The sequence below is a fragment of the Astyanax mexicanus genome, chromosome 1 (assembly GCF_023375975.1).
Source record: "Astyanax mexicanus isolate ESR-SI-001 chromosome 1, AstMex3_surface, whole genome shotgun sequence".
NCBI classification, from domain to species: domain Eukaryota; kingdom Metazoa; phylum Chordata; class Actinopteri; order Characiformes; family Acestrorhamphidae; genus Astyanax; species Astyanax mexicanus.
In genome coordinates, this window is record NC_064408.1 from 37,144,713 (window position 1) to 37,159,994 (window position 15,282).

At 38.4% G+C, this 15,282-nt stretch overlaps 1 protein-coding gene across 2 annotated transcripts in view; it reads right to left on the minus strand.

Moving 5' to 3' along the window:
* Positions 1 to 15,282, minus strand: part of rxfp2l (relaxin family peptide receptor 2, like) — a 319,695-nt gene that overhangs the window by 280,346 nt on the left and 24,067 nt on the right. For both annotated transcript variants that reach the window (XM_022685114.2, XM_022685107.2), the window contains 2 exons: positions 7,821 to 7,949; positions 6,856 to 6,927 (listed from right to left, as the gene is read on the minus strand). In XM_022685114.2, coding sequence (XP_022540835.2) covers positions 6,856 to 6,889 — 34 coding nt within the window. In that variant the 5' untranslated portion in view covers positions 6,890 to 6,927; positions 7,821 to 7,949. The remainder of the gene's footprint in view (positions 1 to 6,855; positions 6,928 to 7,820; positions 7,950 to 15,282) is intronic.

The window sequence follows — 15,282 nt, forward strand, 5'->3', positions numbered from 1 at the left end:
GTTTGATTGATGGGATTACAGAGTCTCCTTGAGATGCAATCCGTTCACACCTGTACTTTTTGCTGGTCAATGGTCGAACTGCGGTCTGGGTCCAGACCCAGAAGTTGTCCTATGTAGACCTGCACCGTAAAACTATTGAGAAGTATTTTATTTTGACGGTTTATTTTAACAGGTGTAAGCTTCCTAGATTTTACAGTACATCATTTTCAGTCCAGGAAACTCACAGACCAATAGCACATGTTGAGAAAATCACCAAGAACTCGAGCCATTTAGATCTGTGTAGTTTCGAATAAGTGGCGCTCACACAGGGGGGTATGCAGTATGAAGCAGCAATTGGAGAATAAAGCCAGGGGAAGACTGCAGAAACTAACTTTTTACCCAGAAATGGTTTTATTCATTCATCGACCACTTAATAATGATGAGTTTTATTTGATTTTACCAAATTAAACACCTCTGAAATATAATCATGGGGAAGATGGATGATCACAAGCTGTCAAACCAAACTGAACTGCTTGAATTTTTGCACCAGGTGCCGCAAAAAGTCATCCAAAAGCAGTGTGTAAGACTGGTGGAGGAGAACATGCCAAGATGCATGAAAACTGTGATTAAAAACCAGGGTTATTCCACCAAATAGTGATTTCTGAACTCTCAAAATTGTATGAATATGAACTTGTATTCTTTGCATTATTTGAGGTCTGAAAGCTCTGCATCTTTTTTGTTATTTAAGCCATTTCTTATTTTCTGCAAATAAAAGCTCTAAATAACAATATTTTTATATGGAATTTGGAAGAACTGTTGTCTGTAGTTTATAGAATAAAACTACAATGTTCATTTTACTCAAACATATATTTATAAATACTAAACTATACTAACTATAAGGTGCACCGGATTATAAGGTGCATTAAGCGACACTAGTAAGAATGTATACTTGAAGTGAACAAGAGTGTTGCCATGTTTTCCTGTTAATTCAGCAGGTCTCTCTGATTTTGTAAAAAAAAAAATCTTTTAAAGTCAAACGAGTGCTGGATGTTAATCTACACAGATTTCTCTCCTAAAAACTGTTTATTTGGGGGAGTAAAGCGCTTCAGTTTATTTACAGTAAGCTAGCCACGATTAACAAGCACTTAGCCAGCCGCAGTTAGTAGCGCTAGCCAGCTATGTTCCAGTAAGCCAGGGCACTTTCAGCTAGCGGTTTATCCCATGTCGCTTGTTTTAACATGGAAAACACGCAGACTACAGTCCAATATACTAACCTCTGAACAGCAAAAGGGCTAGCTCTGCGGTTAGCGGCTAATACTAATGTTGCTGCATTCAGCTTCACGCTGGAAAAACCTCACTTCAACAGAGTGGCTTTACTGCTACTTAATACCTGATTGGTAGAATTCATACATAAGGTGCACCGGATTATAAGGCGCACTGACGATTTTTTGAAGGAAAAAAAAAGGATTTCTATTGATGGTGTACCTACCCTTTTCTATAAGGAACCTGAATCATATAGTACTGTATGTTCACTATCTCAGAATTGCTGTGTTCGAGTATGCTATAAGCTGAGTGTGTGTTTATACTTGTATATCATAACGTTACATATCTCTGCACTTTATTCTCACACACACACGCGCGATCTAAAAGCACTAGAGGAACAAAATCGACCATTGGTCAAATTGCTTCAAAGTGGGATTGGGATGTTCAGCATGTAAAAGAAGTAATAACACTTTTCTAGTTCTGATTTAAGCCATATGAGCTTCTACCTCAAGAAGCACTTCCTTTAACATGATGGAAGGGACTACTAATTATCTGTAGGTTTGGGGACCAGTGTTTTTGTCTTCTCTAATATTGATACATCAAATCTCTTCACTTCTAAATACTTTTACTCAGAATAAAAATGGGTGGGTTTAGAAAGAAGGTGCTATCTTTTGAACTGTGTATCAGATCCAGGTGTAAACACCAGGAAATAAAAACTGAAATGTTGATCTTTTGTCTAATTTATCTTTTAATGTTAAGCCCAAATGTTTTCAGTCTACAACAGAAATAAAGAAAGATTGAGATTGGTTTGACTGTTCCAATTATTTTTAACTTAAGATGTAAAATAAAATTTAAAAATTGGAAAGCTTTTTTACCCTCTGAGTTTCTACTAGAGTTTAGATTGGGCCCAAAAAATCCAGCCCGTCTCTACCCAAGCCGGTGCACATCCTGTCTGAGCCCAACCCATAAACCCCATAAACCCCAAGCCTGTGCCTGATTTAAACCATACATTAATTTAGTAAGTAGAACTTTAAAACTTTGATATAAAACTTTGATAAAAAAATAAAATGCTGTTAGAGCTACTTGGCTACTTCAGTATTCTGGATAAAGCATTGAATCATGATACAAGTTAGACAATATGACAGTTCAGAACTTGGCTTGAGGAAAGTTTCTGTAACTGGACCCTAATAAATACTAATGAAATCCCCTGGCGTAGGCTGTTGCATTAGGATTTTACATCAGTGTTTACTTCTACATATTGTGTGCCGATTTTGTGTGTTTTAAATGGGTCTGTTTAAGTCAAGTCTTTAAGTCTGTAATACCCATGTATATACTATTGTATCTGGGTCAGGTCTACTGCTTTTTCTTATGACCTGAGAGTAGGTCTGCTGTTGAGATCATAGGGAATTGAAGAAGCAGCTGAGCACTATGTGCTTATTTGTGTTGGGTTTTAGAATGAGCTGATGATGGTAAGCCTCTGGTGGATAGCAGCAGGGCGCAGTATTTGAGCATGAGATTGGGGGCCTGGTGGAATTCTCCATCTGCAGGTTTTTGGGGGTGCACTGTGGTGACTGTGGATTTTGGTTTGAAGTTTGTCCAGTGTGATATTGTTTAAATCTTGGAGAAAACAAGAGTTTTTTCTTTGAATAGGTGGACGTAATCACAGAGGCAGGCTGCACCCAGATTAGGATGATGAGCGAGGTGGGTGTTTGGCTGGAGGGCTCACTCCCTGGAGATACTGGCATTGATTTTCTGAATCGTGTAAGGATGAAAATCTTTGTGAAGCAGCAGGGTGGAGATGATGAGGTTTGAATTGAAGATGGTGTTGCTGGCCTTCTTTCGCTGGCTGTCAGTGCACTGAGGAATGCAGCCACTCCCTTACTATCTCTCTGTGGTCATTTGTTTCAGTGTACTACTTCTGCTGCTGGTGCTGTGTGGGTTGTGCACTTGCTCATGAATATTCATGCATGCAAACATATCGCCAACAGCTATATTGCTAACAGCACTGCGACGCCAGTGAGACGCACAACAATTTGAAAAGTTTTGAAATAAAGACATTTTTTACACTAATAACAGTCTTTGCAATGTCATATGTTACTTTTCAACATGTGTGATTCCCTGCTAAGTGCAGTTCAGCCACTGACCTAGTCTTAGAGACTCTGTAAAACGCCAAATCCACCAGAGATCCTATTTAAACTTATAGTTACTTACACACAAAGGTGTGTAGCCCAGGTTCAGAAAGTAAAAATCCATTTTTATTTTCAACTACTGTAAACATAACTGTTTTAAAAATACACACCTATTTTCTCAATTGTACTTCGCTGGTGGTGCTCAATAACAAATTCTAACTATTTGTTTTTTAGCTCTGAATTACTGGGCAAAGCATATAACACTGATGTGTTATTTGCACACACTGTCCTGTGATCAACTTCACTCACATGATAACTCCTCATAATTTACACGTACAGGATGTGAGTGGACGTTCCAAAGCCATCTTGTGGACTAACACTTTATGGTCAATTTAAACACTACTATCTAATGACTTTTTTGCTGTTAATTAGACTATATTGCAACTTAAAAAAACAGTATAAAATATCAGTTAGCAGATTATTAATGCTATAACAACATAAATAAATAGTAGGTCTTTGTTGTTTGTTGCCATGTTTACTACCGTCAGTAGTTCAAAGCCACCCTGTTAGTGTAACCAGGGCTCTCAAGTTTTGAAGTTTGGTGGGAGTGAGATTGGTGGGGAGGGTGGTGGATGCGCGCTGTTCTTTTTCAGTTGTTCAACGGGGGGGGCTGTGTTTCAGAACTTTCGAATCGGACAGTTCTTCGCGCCTGACACTCTGGCTGAAACTCCACCCTCTTTGCCTAGGTCTGCCTAACAACAGAGCTATCTATATTCTGATTGGCTCAACGAAAGTACATTATAATATGCAGCCGATGTACTGGCAAGCGTGACAAATACCATGTGTGGCGTGTGAGACTTTGGAACACTGGTGTTACCTTAACACTAACCATATTTAGGCACACCTAAAATCCTTTAATTAAAAAAAAAAAAAATCGACAGTATGGCTTTTAATATGGTGTGCCTTATGTATGAATTTTACCAGTCAGGAATTAAGGAGCAGTAAAGAGACTCACCGTTTAGAGGTGAGTATTATTAGCCTGTAGCCTGCTGCTAACCCTGGCTAGCACTGCTGGAGCAGCATTAGGATTACCCACTAACCGTGCTAAGTTCTAGCTCTTCAACCATTCAGAGGTGAGAATTGTCGGCCCGGCTAGCACTAACGGAGTAGCATTATCATTAGCTGCTAACCATGCTAAGTGTCAGCTCTTTCGTTGTTTAGAGGTGTGTATATTGGACTGTAGCCTGTGTGTTTTGCACGGTCAGGCAGCATTAGCAGCTAACAGAGAAATCTCGAAATCTAAGCTTACTGTAAATAAATCTTTAATCACTCAAATAAAAAAATTGAGGAGAGAAATCTGTGTAGATTAACGTCCAGCACTCTTTTCAATTTTAAAGAACATGTTTTTTTTTCTTAAGAATTACAGTTTTCTTTACTTAATTTAGCTTAGCTTTTACAGGTCTCGCTGAATTAGAAGGAAATCATGGCAACACCCCTGTTCCTTTCTAGTGTCGCATAGTGAGAGTTATAAAACCAGTGGACATTGTGTATGAAAATAGACCTGAAATTAGATGTTTACTGATAGCGTGCCATATGATCTGGTGCGGCTTATAGTGCAAAAAATACGCTAATATTTCTTTAATACTGACAGATTTCCTGTGTATTGTACAACAAATACTGCATTTTGTACCGTTTCATCCTATAAATCAACAGACTACCATGTCACAAAATTAAAAAATAAATAAATAATAAGTGCCCATGACGCACATGACCAATGTGAAAGACTAGCTAATACAGGAGCATATGGCGTGCGACCCAATGCAGCATATCAAGCGGCATATTTCACCACTTCTGGTGTGAAATGGGCTTTATACAGATGTGCAAATAGAGTTGGCTTTTTCAGAAACTTCTGCTAAATCTGAATTGCCTCAGTTTTACTGTTTATTTCAAGACTAGACTGTACTGCTCCTGATTAGCTCATTCCAGACTGATACTCACAGAGGTTCAATAGTGAGAAGAGTGCCATTACTGTGTGATATAGTCACTCATATAAGACCGCTCAGGTAATCATATTGCGAGGTCAGAACTACCTGGGACATAATAATCCATAATGGAACCAATGAAATCCAAAGTCATTTCCCCCACCAAAAAATGTCAATAAATACTGCAGTACTGTTGTTGATGAAGGATGAATGATGTAGGAAGCGGAAACTGGTTGCAGTTTTTCCTCTTTAGCCTTGTGTTATAATCTACCTGGATTTGTAGTCTGCCGAGTTTTGAGTTCATATCTTTCAGAATCTCACAGATTTTACACTTCTTATAGAATTGTAATGTATGACCTTCTCTTCAAGACTATATCTCTCCTTACAAAACAACAAATAATTCAGGGAGAAGCTCATTCTCCCTCTCGCTCTTACTCTCTCGCTCTTCTTGCTTATGTCCTCTCTCTTTTTCCTCCTTTTACTTTCTCTTATAACTTTACTCTATTCCCGTCTCTTTCTATGTAACTTCCTCTTTTTTTCCTCTATGTCTTTTTGGCTCTTCTTTTCTTTCTTGTTTAATTTTATGTCTCTTTCTGTCTCTCACTCCTTTGTCTCTATATTCCTCTCTATCTTTTCTCTCCCTTTCCTTTCTCTTTCTTGCTGTCCCCTCTTTTCTTTCTTTCTTTGTTTCCTTCTGCATCCTTTCTCCTTTTTTGCTCTTTCATTTTCGACCTCTCCCTCTCTCAGACGTCTTCAGTCCATTAAACTAAAGCTAAAGGAAATCTTTCCATGGCTCTGCTGATTGTGTGTGTGTGTGTGTGTGTGTGTGTGTGTATGCTGATTAAAGCGCTCTCCTCTCAGCAGTAAACAGCTTTTTCTGTCAGTTTCAGACAGCAGATTGAAGTTCAGATGTTGGTCAATGGAGTGTGTCCAATATATTCAGAGAAACACGGTGAAGTGACCCTTCACTGACTCTCAGAACAACCTTTAATTTAGCGCTTTCATCTAGCAACGGCTTTACATCCACACAATGCTTCATATTCAGGTTATTTAATGTGTATTAATGGTAATTACATTCAGAACTACAGCAGAATTGCCAGAATGAAAATATTCTAGCGCTCTTGCAGTTGGTGAGCTGTACCAGCACATTCTGTATCTCATCAAAAGTTTAAGTGTGTGTGTGTGTGTGTGTGTGTGTGTGTGTGTGTGAGAGAGAGAGTTATTAAATCTTATATGATTTGACCTCAGTGTAAAAAATGTCCAGTTTTACACAAGAATAACTTCAATTTTTCTTACACACACACACACACACACACACACACACACACACACACACACACACAGGTGTGTAGTAAAAAAGGAATGGAAAGAAAAAAAGAGTCAGAGAGAGAGGGAGAGAGAAAGAGAGGAGAAAAGAGAGTGAATGTGTGATAGGCAGAGAGAGACAGAGGCAAACTGAGTAATGAGGCAAAATAGAGAGAGAGAGAGAGAGAGAGACTTACTGCATTCTTCTGGTTCCTGAACTCTGGTCTTCATGAAGGCATCAAACAGGTGAGGCCACCCACTGTTATCCACTAATCACACACACACACACACACACACACACACATATATATTTAGACCCTGTCCACATATCTCCATATATTTTGTTAATAAAAATAATAGTGCGTACTATTATGATTTGCCTATTGTGATTGCCTGCGTACCAAAATACACAGCATTCTCACCTATAGCACAGTTGAACCTGTGAGGGCGCTGCAGAGGTGTAAATTATTATAAAAAACACGTTTTTATAAAAAAAAAAAACACGTTTTTTAAGGTTAGGAAATGATTCTAATAATTTTAGGTAGGACTGGTATTTTTTATTACTTCAGAGAAACACATTTCAGCTATTTATAGAACACGGAAATAATGAAGCTATTAATGGAATTAATGATAATATGGCTTAGGTTTCAGTGCCACTTTAAATGTTTCATTTTATATTTTATTCCTTAATTTTGCTGTGGTCTCTAGTATGAATAATTGCCCTGTGAGCCGGAGCTCCGGTGCTCCTGTTTCAGGCTGTTTTAGTTTGGTGCAGGTGTGGGCAGGGATTCGGCTCTAATGAATATTAATGATCTGCATTAATCTCGTCTTTGATTGGCTACCAGCATTGTGGCGTTTCTTCGATGGCTCTGCATTCGGCGGTCGCAACCCTAATTAAGGGGTTAAAATCAGTCCAGTGGCTTTTACTGCTTCACTTCTTTCTTTTTGTGTTTTATTTCATATAGTTAATTTATTTTATTTTATTTTATTATATATGGCTATTGCAGACAATGGGGGGGGGGGGGGGGGTGTAGAAAAACTGTTTCCCATATTGTATTTCAAAAAGAGCAAGTACTAAATGCTTTCTAGTGAAATGACACCTTTAACATGTATGTTTAGAGCTTGTGTGTGTATGATCATGTGTGTATGTGTGTGTTCTCACCACAGTTCTCCTCGTCCGCACCATTGGGGCAGTCTTGCTGGCCGTTGCAGTGTTTGAGCTGCGGCAAACATATCGATAGATTCCCACAGGGGAACTGACCCAGAGGACATACATCTGTATCCGGCGGGTCTGTACACACACAGACACACACACACACACACACACACACACACACAAACACACACACACACACACAGACACACACACATTTACTCAGTTAACAGTCTTGGATTTTCAGTTTAAGTTCGAGTTTGATAATTTACACCAGATTCCAGTGTCCCCTCTTACTGCAATATAATCTCAATAAAAAACACAGTGCATCCAACAAGAACAAAAGCCTCATCCCTCTTCTATACAGCATTAAAACACAGCAGCGAACAGAAAGAGCCGATTCATTTTACTTACCAAACTGTTTTATAGTGTGAACAGTCAATGTGAACAGTCAGTTTGAACATGCACACACTGTGGAGGCACATTTACACAAGTACACACACATTAAAGAAGTGCAGTTCTGTTAGGGACCACTAGGTGTTCTACAAACAGAAGCTAAACATCAACATTGTTACTGGATGCAATGGAAACATATTTTTGATCTTGTTGCAGCATCTTGTAGTGGGTTTTGGAGGTCAGTGTTCATGATGCCGGTAGGTCACATGACTGATGGAAGTTGTTTGTAGTTCCTGCAGCCCTGCCACCACTCACGTGACCTCCCGGCCTCACGACCGCATCCCTTCCCATTCGAGGTCACTTCCTGTGAGGTACTGCTCTCCAGATAGGTTGGTGTCATCTGTGAGGTCACTTCCTGTGAGACATTTATTCTTTAGTGAAGTTCCTCCATAAAGGCACCAACAGTTCCTGTATGAGGTCATTTTCTGTGAAGCATCGTGACCTTTATGAAGGCAGTACCTGCAACGCTCAAAGCAATATGAGGAGATGTTGAAGAAACCAGTAGCATAAGCCCGTTTATATCCAACCGAAAAATCCCAGCCTCTACCTAAAGCCTTACTTCCAATACCACTCCCCAAAACACAGGAACGTGCATGAAAGGTGCCTCAGGAGAGCAAGGAAGAAAGGTGCAGAACACAGCGGGGAACATGTATATTGATTGCACTTATAAAAAAGAATACTGAAATTATGCTAAAATAGTATGTACATAAGTTGCGTTTTCTTTTTGTAGAATAACTACTATACTTAATTACTACTTGTTTGTACTGGCCATATGTTTTTGACGCCACTACTTAATGCTAGGGGTGTGACGAGATTTCGTGGCGCGAGATCTCGCGAGATTAAATGTGACAATATTTCTCGTCAAGCTTAAACCTGTCTCGCGGGAATAAAAAACTGTTTAGTGTGGAATTTTAAGAGGGATCTGGCAACACAGTAGCGATACAGCGAGTGTGGTCGCTGAGCAGAGAGCAGCTCTCAGCAGAAGAGGAAAATTCGGGCATTTGCATAGAACAGAGGTCATTAATGGGCGGACCAATGCGGATCCAAACCTACTGAGAAGGATTTCATTGTATGCACGCTTGCGGCGCAGTAAACTGACAGACCAATCACGTGTGGGGTAAGATCACCAAACGCTCTCTTCAGTCAATCAGATCTGTGCAGAAGCGGTAATAAATAAATAAATAAATAAATAAATAAATAAACACACCGCTCCTCACGCCCGATCGAACCCGTGTTGCCGCTGCTCCGGATGTTGGATTGGGACGCGCCCATGAAAAAACCTTTATAAGGAGATAGGGAGCCCGAGAACGGGCGGAAAAACAAGAACGGGCGGAAACTAAAGTCACGACGAGCGCACTGGGCGTGACTAAAGCGTGAAATAGCACTAAATCAGAACAAAAGTTCACAATCGGTCCGGACCTTCTCTAACTGGACCATACTGAATTCTAATTAAATACCCCTGGCATAGAAGATGCTTCTGCTACTTTTAAGTTGTATATTTGGCTGCATTTTCCCTAAATTTCCTTCAGGATGAATAAAGATCTATCTGTCTGTCTGTCTGACTATGGTTATGCATAGTTAAACTACAAGAGATTTAAAAGAAAAAAACACAAACAATAGGCTTAATATGATTGGTTATGGTTATGCATAGTTAAATTACAAGAGATTTAGGAGACAAAACACAAACCATAGTCTTAATATAACTGGTTGTGGTTTGCACTTATTGTTTGCACTATATAAGACCTAGAAAATTTTTATTTTTCTTTCATTTTTCATTTTTGACATTTTCTTTAAAATTTTATTTTTAAATCTCGTCTCGTTCTCGTGAACCCAGTATCGTGTCTCGTCTCGTGATATTAGTGTTTCGTCATACCCCTACTTAATGCAATTAAAATATGATTGTGTGAGCTGTCCAACTGAACTTTTAAAACATATTAGAGGTGTGATTAATGTATAGAGTATACATAAACTGGTAAAAACAAAAGCAAGATAACTCATTGCAAGCATTAGCTGTTCAGGGTTTTTTTTTCTTTTACATTCACTAGAAACACCTACCTCATGCTTCTACTTTATGGCCCTTTTTAAAAACACATACTTTCTCTCTCTGCTGATTTTACTTAAAAGTGTTGTAGATTCTTTCTTTCTCTCTGTCACACACACACACAAACAGATTGAAGGATTTAAAATCACGTACACCAATTACAATTACACATCTAATGTGTGTGTGTGAGAAAGCCAGAGCAAGAGTAAAGGACATCTACAGAAATCTGAGAGAAGAGAGAGAGAGAGAGAGCGAGCGAGAGAGAGATAAAGCAGGATGGAGGTGTAGTCTAAAAGACTAGAAGACTAATAAGGGTAATAAGGGTCACTATTTGCTAGACTGCAACTGCATTGCTTTAGAGATCATTTACACAAAGAAAAGTGTATATGAATAAATCTAAATAAATAAGTATAATCAGAAGCTGCTCTTGTGTGCGTAGCTGTAGTTGTGTGTGTGTCCGACCCTGATGAGAGACATAAGCTCACTTCATTTTTATTTAAATTGTTGCTGTATGTGTGTATAAAAGATACAAACCATGTAAGAACATTGTGTCCTCTCATTGGTTAGAGTTACGCTTTAAAATACAATGTTTTTCAATGGGATGAGTGGCTCAGATGTCCGTGAGCAGTGAATGCTGCACATACGGCATTCAGTGTGATAACAGCTTAGCATGGAGCAGCAACAGAAAGTTTTTTTTTTTTATGAACAAACAGTGTTTGTTTATTGCTATGGAAAATATCTGGCAAATAAATCAGGTTAAACTGCACCTGAACAACACAGAGGTTAGCTCAAGGTCGGATCATGTTCTCACCACAAACAAAATCTTGCAGATTTATTATTTAGGGCTTGAAACGCGCAAAAGGCACCTACTAATTCTCGTAATTAGTCAAGGGTGTGTTTTGGGCTTAATGTGATCAGTACGCCAGTCATCATTCCTTTTAAGAGCCGGGAGTACTATGACTTTTGCGCATTCGTATCTTAACAACGTGCTGCTTTGTGCACGTTGTTCATGCTGTGAAAGTACACCAGCAGCTTGTTTAAGAGAGCAGCAATATTATATAATTCTTTATTCTTTTTTAAAAATAATTTTATTTCTAATTTTTGCTTATTTTCTCCCCATTTTGCTCAGCCAATTATATAACCACGCATTAGGACTAGTAATGCCCCAACACATCTTAACACTTTATTCATTATTCTAATTCTTATGTGTGTTTAACGAATGGACGATTGATTGTTTTCTTGGTTAATTTCAGTCAGTAGCGTACCTTTGTTTTTCCACCTCCGAAATAATAACATGCCAGAAATTTACCTGAACACACCTCACTTCCAGACCACCACACCCATCAGTGTAGATTTATTCCAAAACTTGGACGCTATTTTAAGAGCGCGGGCTCAAGGCATGAACATAGACTGTTGGCGGGGTGTAAAATAGTAATAAGCATCGAGGCGTGCCTTGCACAGGGTGTATGACAGAGTGCAAACTAACCAGAGTCTCTGTTTTAACTGGACCAAATAAGTAATGATATGATATTAGTAATGCTAGGGGTATCAATAGCTCTTGAATTTTTGTATTTCTGCAGAGTGAAATAGCAGGTGTTTTGTAAACAAAGCAGCAGGCCGCACTCTAACCGGAAAATTCCATGACCGGCTTTTCAAAATCCAGCCTACTTCAAGGATGTTTTTGAAAAGAGAAAAATAAAGGAGTTAAAAGAGCTCCTTCACGCATATTGAGTTTGTGAGACTTTGCTAGAAATCTTCTTCACAGCAAGTAAACGGAACAACGCATGTTACTCTGCCCTGTCTGATGCTCTTCACCAGATAACCACAGAAACTCAACGTTCCGATAACAGGTTATTCCCAAGGTTTAGTTGGTTCTCCAGTTGGTTCTCCACAGTGGTGCACAAGGTACACAAATTGTGTTCTTGAGTTAAAGTAGAAATATACCCATAGTGAAATATTACTCTGACAAAAGTAGAAGACAAAGTACAATGATTTAGTATGTGGGCTCTAATGCCCTATTATTCTTATACTTAATCAAGTAATTCTATTTAAAAGACTTTAGTGTCACACCTGGTCCATTAATCATTTAATAGAATACAATTCATTAGTCTGAAACTGATGTGCATTAAACAGTGGTGAAAAAAATGCATAGAGGAATATTTTACTTTATTGTAAACATCCGAGATTTCCGAATTAGAACTTAATAGTTGTTCTGTACTACGGAGTGTGAGAGAGAGAGAGAGAGAGACAAAGCAAAAGAGATGGAGAGAGAGAGAGACAAAGAAAGAGAAAAATAAACAGAGAGAGAGAAATAGAGATTGATCGAGACAAACAGAGGACGACAAAGGGAGAGAGACAAACCGAGGACGACAAAGAGAGAGAGACAAACCGAGGACGACAAAGAGAGAGAGAAACAGAGAGAGACAGAAAGAGAAACAACCAGAGAGAGACTAAGTGAGAGATGGAGAGAGAGAAAAAAAGAGAGAGAAACAAACAGAGAGAGATGAAGAGATAGAGAAACGGAAAGAGAGACAGAGAGAGACAAAGAGAGAGAGATGAATATAGTGAGACAGAAAGAGAGAGGAACAACCAGAGACGAAGAGAAAGAGAGAAACAAAAGAAGAGAGACAGAACTAAACAGAGAAAGATAGAGAGAGAGAAGCAGAAAGGGAGACAAAGAGAGAGATGAATATAGAATATAGATGAATATGAATATAGCCGCAGGTAATATGCATAGTGCACGAGGAGAACTGTGAATTTGAGAGTAAAAAAAAAAAAAACACAAGAAGAAGAAAAAAATAAGGATGGAAGCAATATTTTGTTCAGTGTGCACACAAATTTTTTAAATTTTAAAAAATTTACATTCATTTTTTTCACCTGGTATTTTTGCGCCTGCGACTTTCGACATTGATGTGACGCCATTCGGTTCGCTTAGCTGATTTTCACATCAGGAGGCTGTACACCAAAGAGGGGAAAAACACTGGAAATCTATATGTGATAAAGGAGTGCATCTGTTTATTTGTATACTCTTTTATGCATATGCAGGTAAGTTCAGCAGTGTAATGTGTTCACACTGGTGTCACATATAGACCACATTAAGAATTCAGTGTGAACAACCAAACAAAAGAGCTAGGTGTGTCTCTTTCACCAGCTGTGTAAATGTCGTCATTGAGAAATATAGAGGTAGAGAGAGAGAGAGAAAATGATGCTTTTTGTCTGTCTATATGGCTCTAGGGCCTACTTAAAAATTCTCACACACACACACACACACACACACACACACACACACACGCAAACACACACACACACACAGTGGGTATTCATCCATCCTCCAGTAATGGTAAATGCATTTTTTTTTTTTACATAAAAAGGCAACTCTAAAAGCAGCAGTTAAAAAATAACACAGAATTCCTGCAGAACTGCAACAGAAATGTACTCAGTTAAACAGAACAATCTGATTTTTTTTACTCAGCTACACAGACAAACCAAGTCTCCCTGAAGCTTCGGTAGTGGCTACCTGATGCCTGAGAGTCACATATAATCTCCCGGAATTCAGAACGAGCGCCCCAAACGCACACACGGGCCACAGACTTTTTTTCTCTAATCGCGAGTGGGAAGGAGAGAGAGAGAAACAGAGAGGGTTCTAATTGGCCTGTTCTCTGCAAAGAGTCTGTGAGACAGTTTTTAGTGTGGGCAGGTAGTGTTTTTCCCCCTCCCGGACGGGATTTGTTCAGTGAGTGAGAGAAAGCAGATCATGGCGGAGGCAATATTAATAATTATTGTAATATGATATGAAATGTTTTTGATGTTGTGCAATTTTTGTGATATTGTAACTGTCATTTTTTGTCAAATAAATGCTTTTTTTCAAAAAAGAAAAAACAAAAGTAAGGAAAGTAATGTAAAATTAATTAAAATTAATTAATTGATTAAAAGTAGTTTCGTTATCCTTTGGTGTGTGTGCAAGTTTTATTTTTATGGGGGGTGGGTGGGGGGGATTGGGGAAACCTCCCTGAAATCAACTTTTGCAACTTGGGATGTCTGGCTACATTAAAAATAAATAATTTTTTTATCTGTGTCTTTCCAGGTTTAAGCAAGACCATTCAAATGGTGCTCCTTAGGGATCAGTAAAGTGGAGTCCTCTTTGTAAGTCCTCTTTCAGAGTTAAGAATGTTCTGTTCTACTAATTTCTAAGACCAAAACACAAATTACTTAGATTATTTATTTATAGTGCTGTTTCTCAATGTGATGTAATGATATAAAAAACTGTACACAGTAAAATGGATAATTGTGCTTTGGGGCTGCAAAGATCAGTTGTCACAATCAGTGATGTTAATTATAAAATTTAGTTGACTCCAAATTTTACTGAACTAATCATTTATTTGTAACTGAAATGTACCACACAAAGTGTTGAGTTCACACTCAGCGTGAGTGTCACCAGACGTGACAGACAAAGCAGATTATATATTTACTCACTAAATATCAGAACGTTACACCTTTATATGTCTTCTGAATATCTGCAGGGCATTTCATTCCCACATTGAGCTGGTTCTATCATTTTGAAATGGGAAAATGAAAGCAAAGATGGAGGACATACCAGAAAAAAATGTTGACTAATTGTGAAAATAACTAAAAGGTTAGTTGACTGCAAAAATAATCCTTATTTGCAGCCCTAGTGTGCAGAATCTATCAGCCCTTTTCATTTAAGTAATATTTGAACTGTTGTATGGAAATGGACTTTTTTTTTGTTGTTGTTGGATGCGCTGTGTTTTTTTGTTGTTTTTTCAGAGTGTATTGTGTTTTTTGTTGGATGCGCTGTGTTTTTTGTTGTTTTTTTAAAGTGTACTATCATTTTTTGTTGCATGGGCTGTGTTTGTTTTTTGTTTTTTCAGAGTGTACTGTGTTTTTTGTTGTTTTTTTTTTGGAGTGTACTATCATTTTTTGTTGGATGGGCTGTGTTTTTTGTTGTTTTTTTAG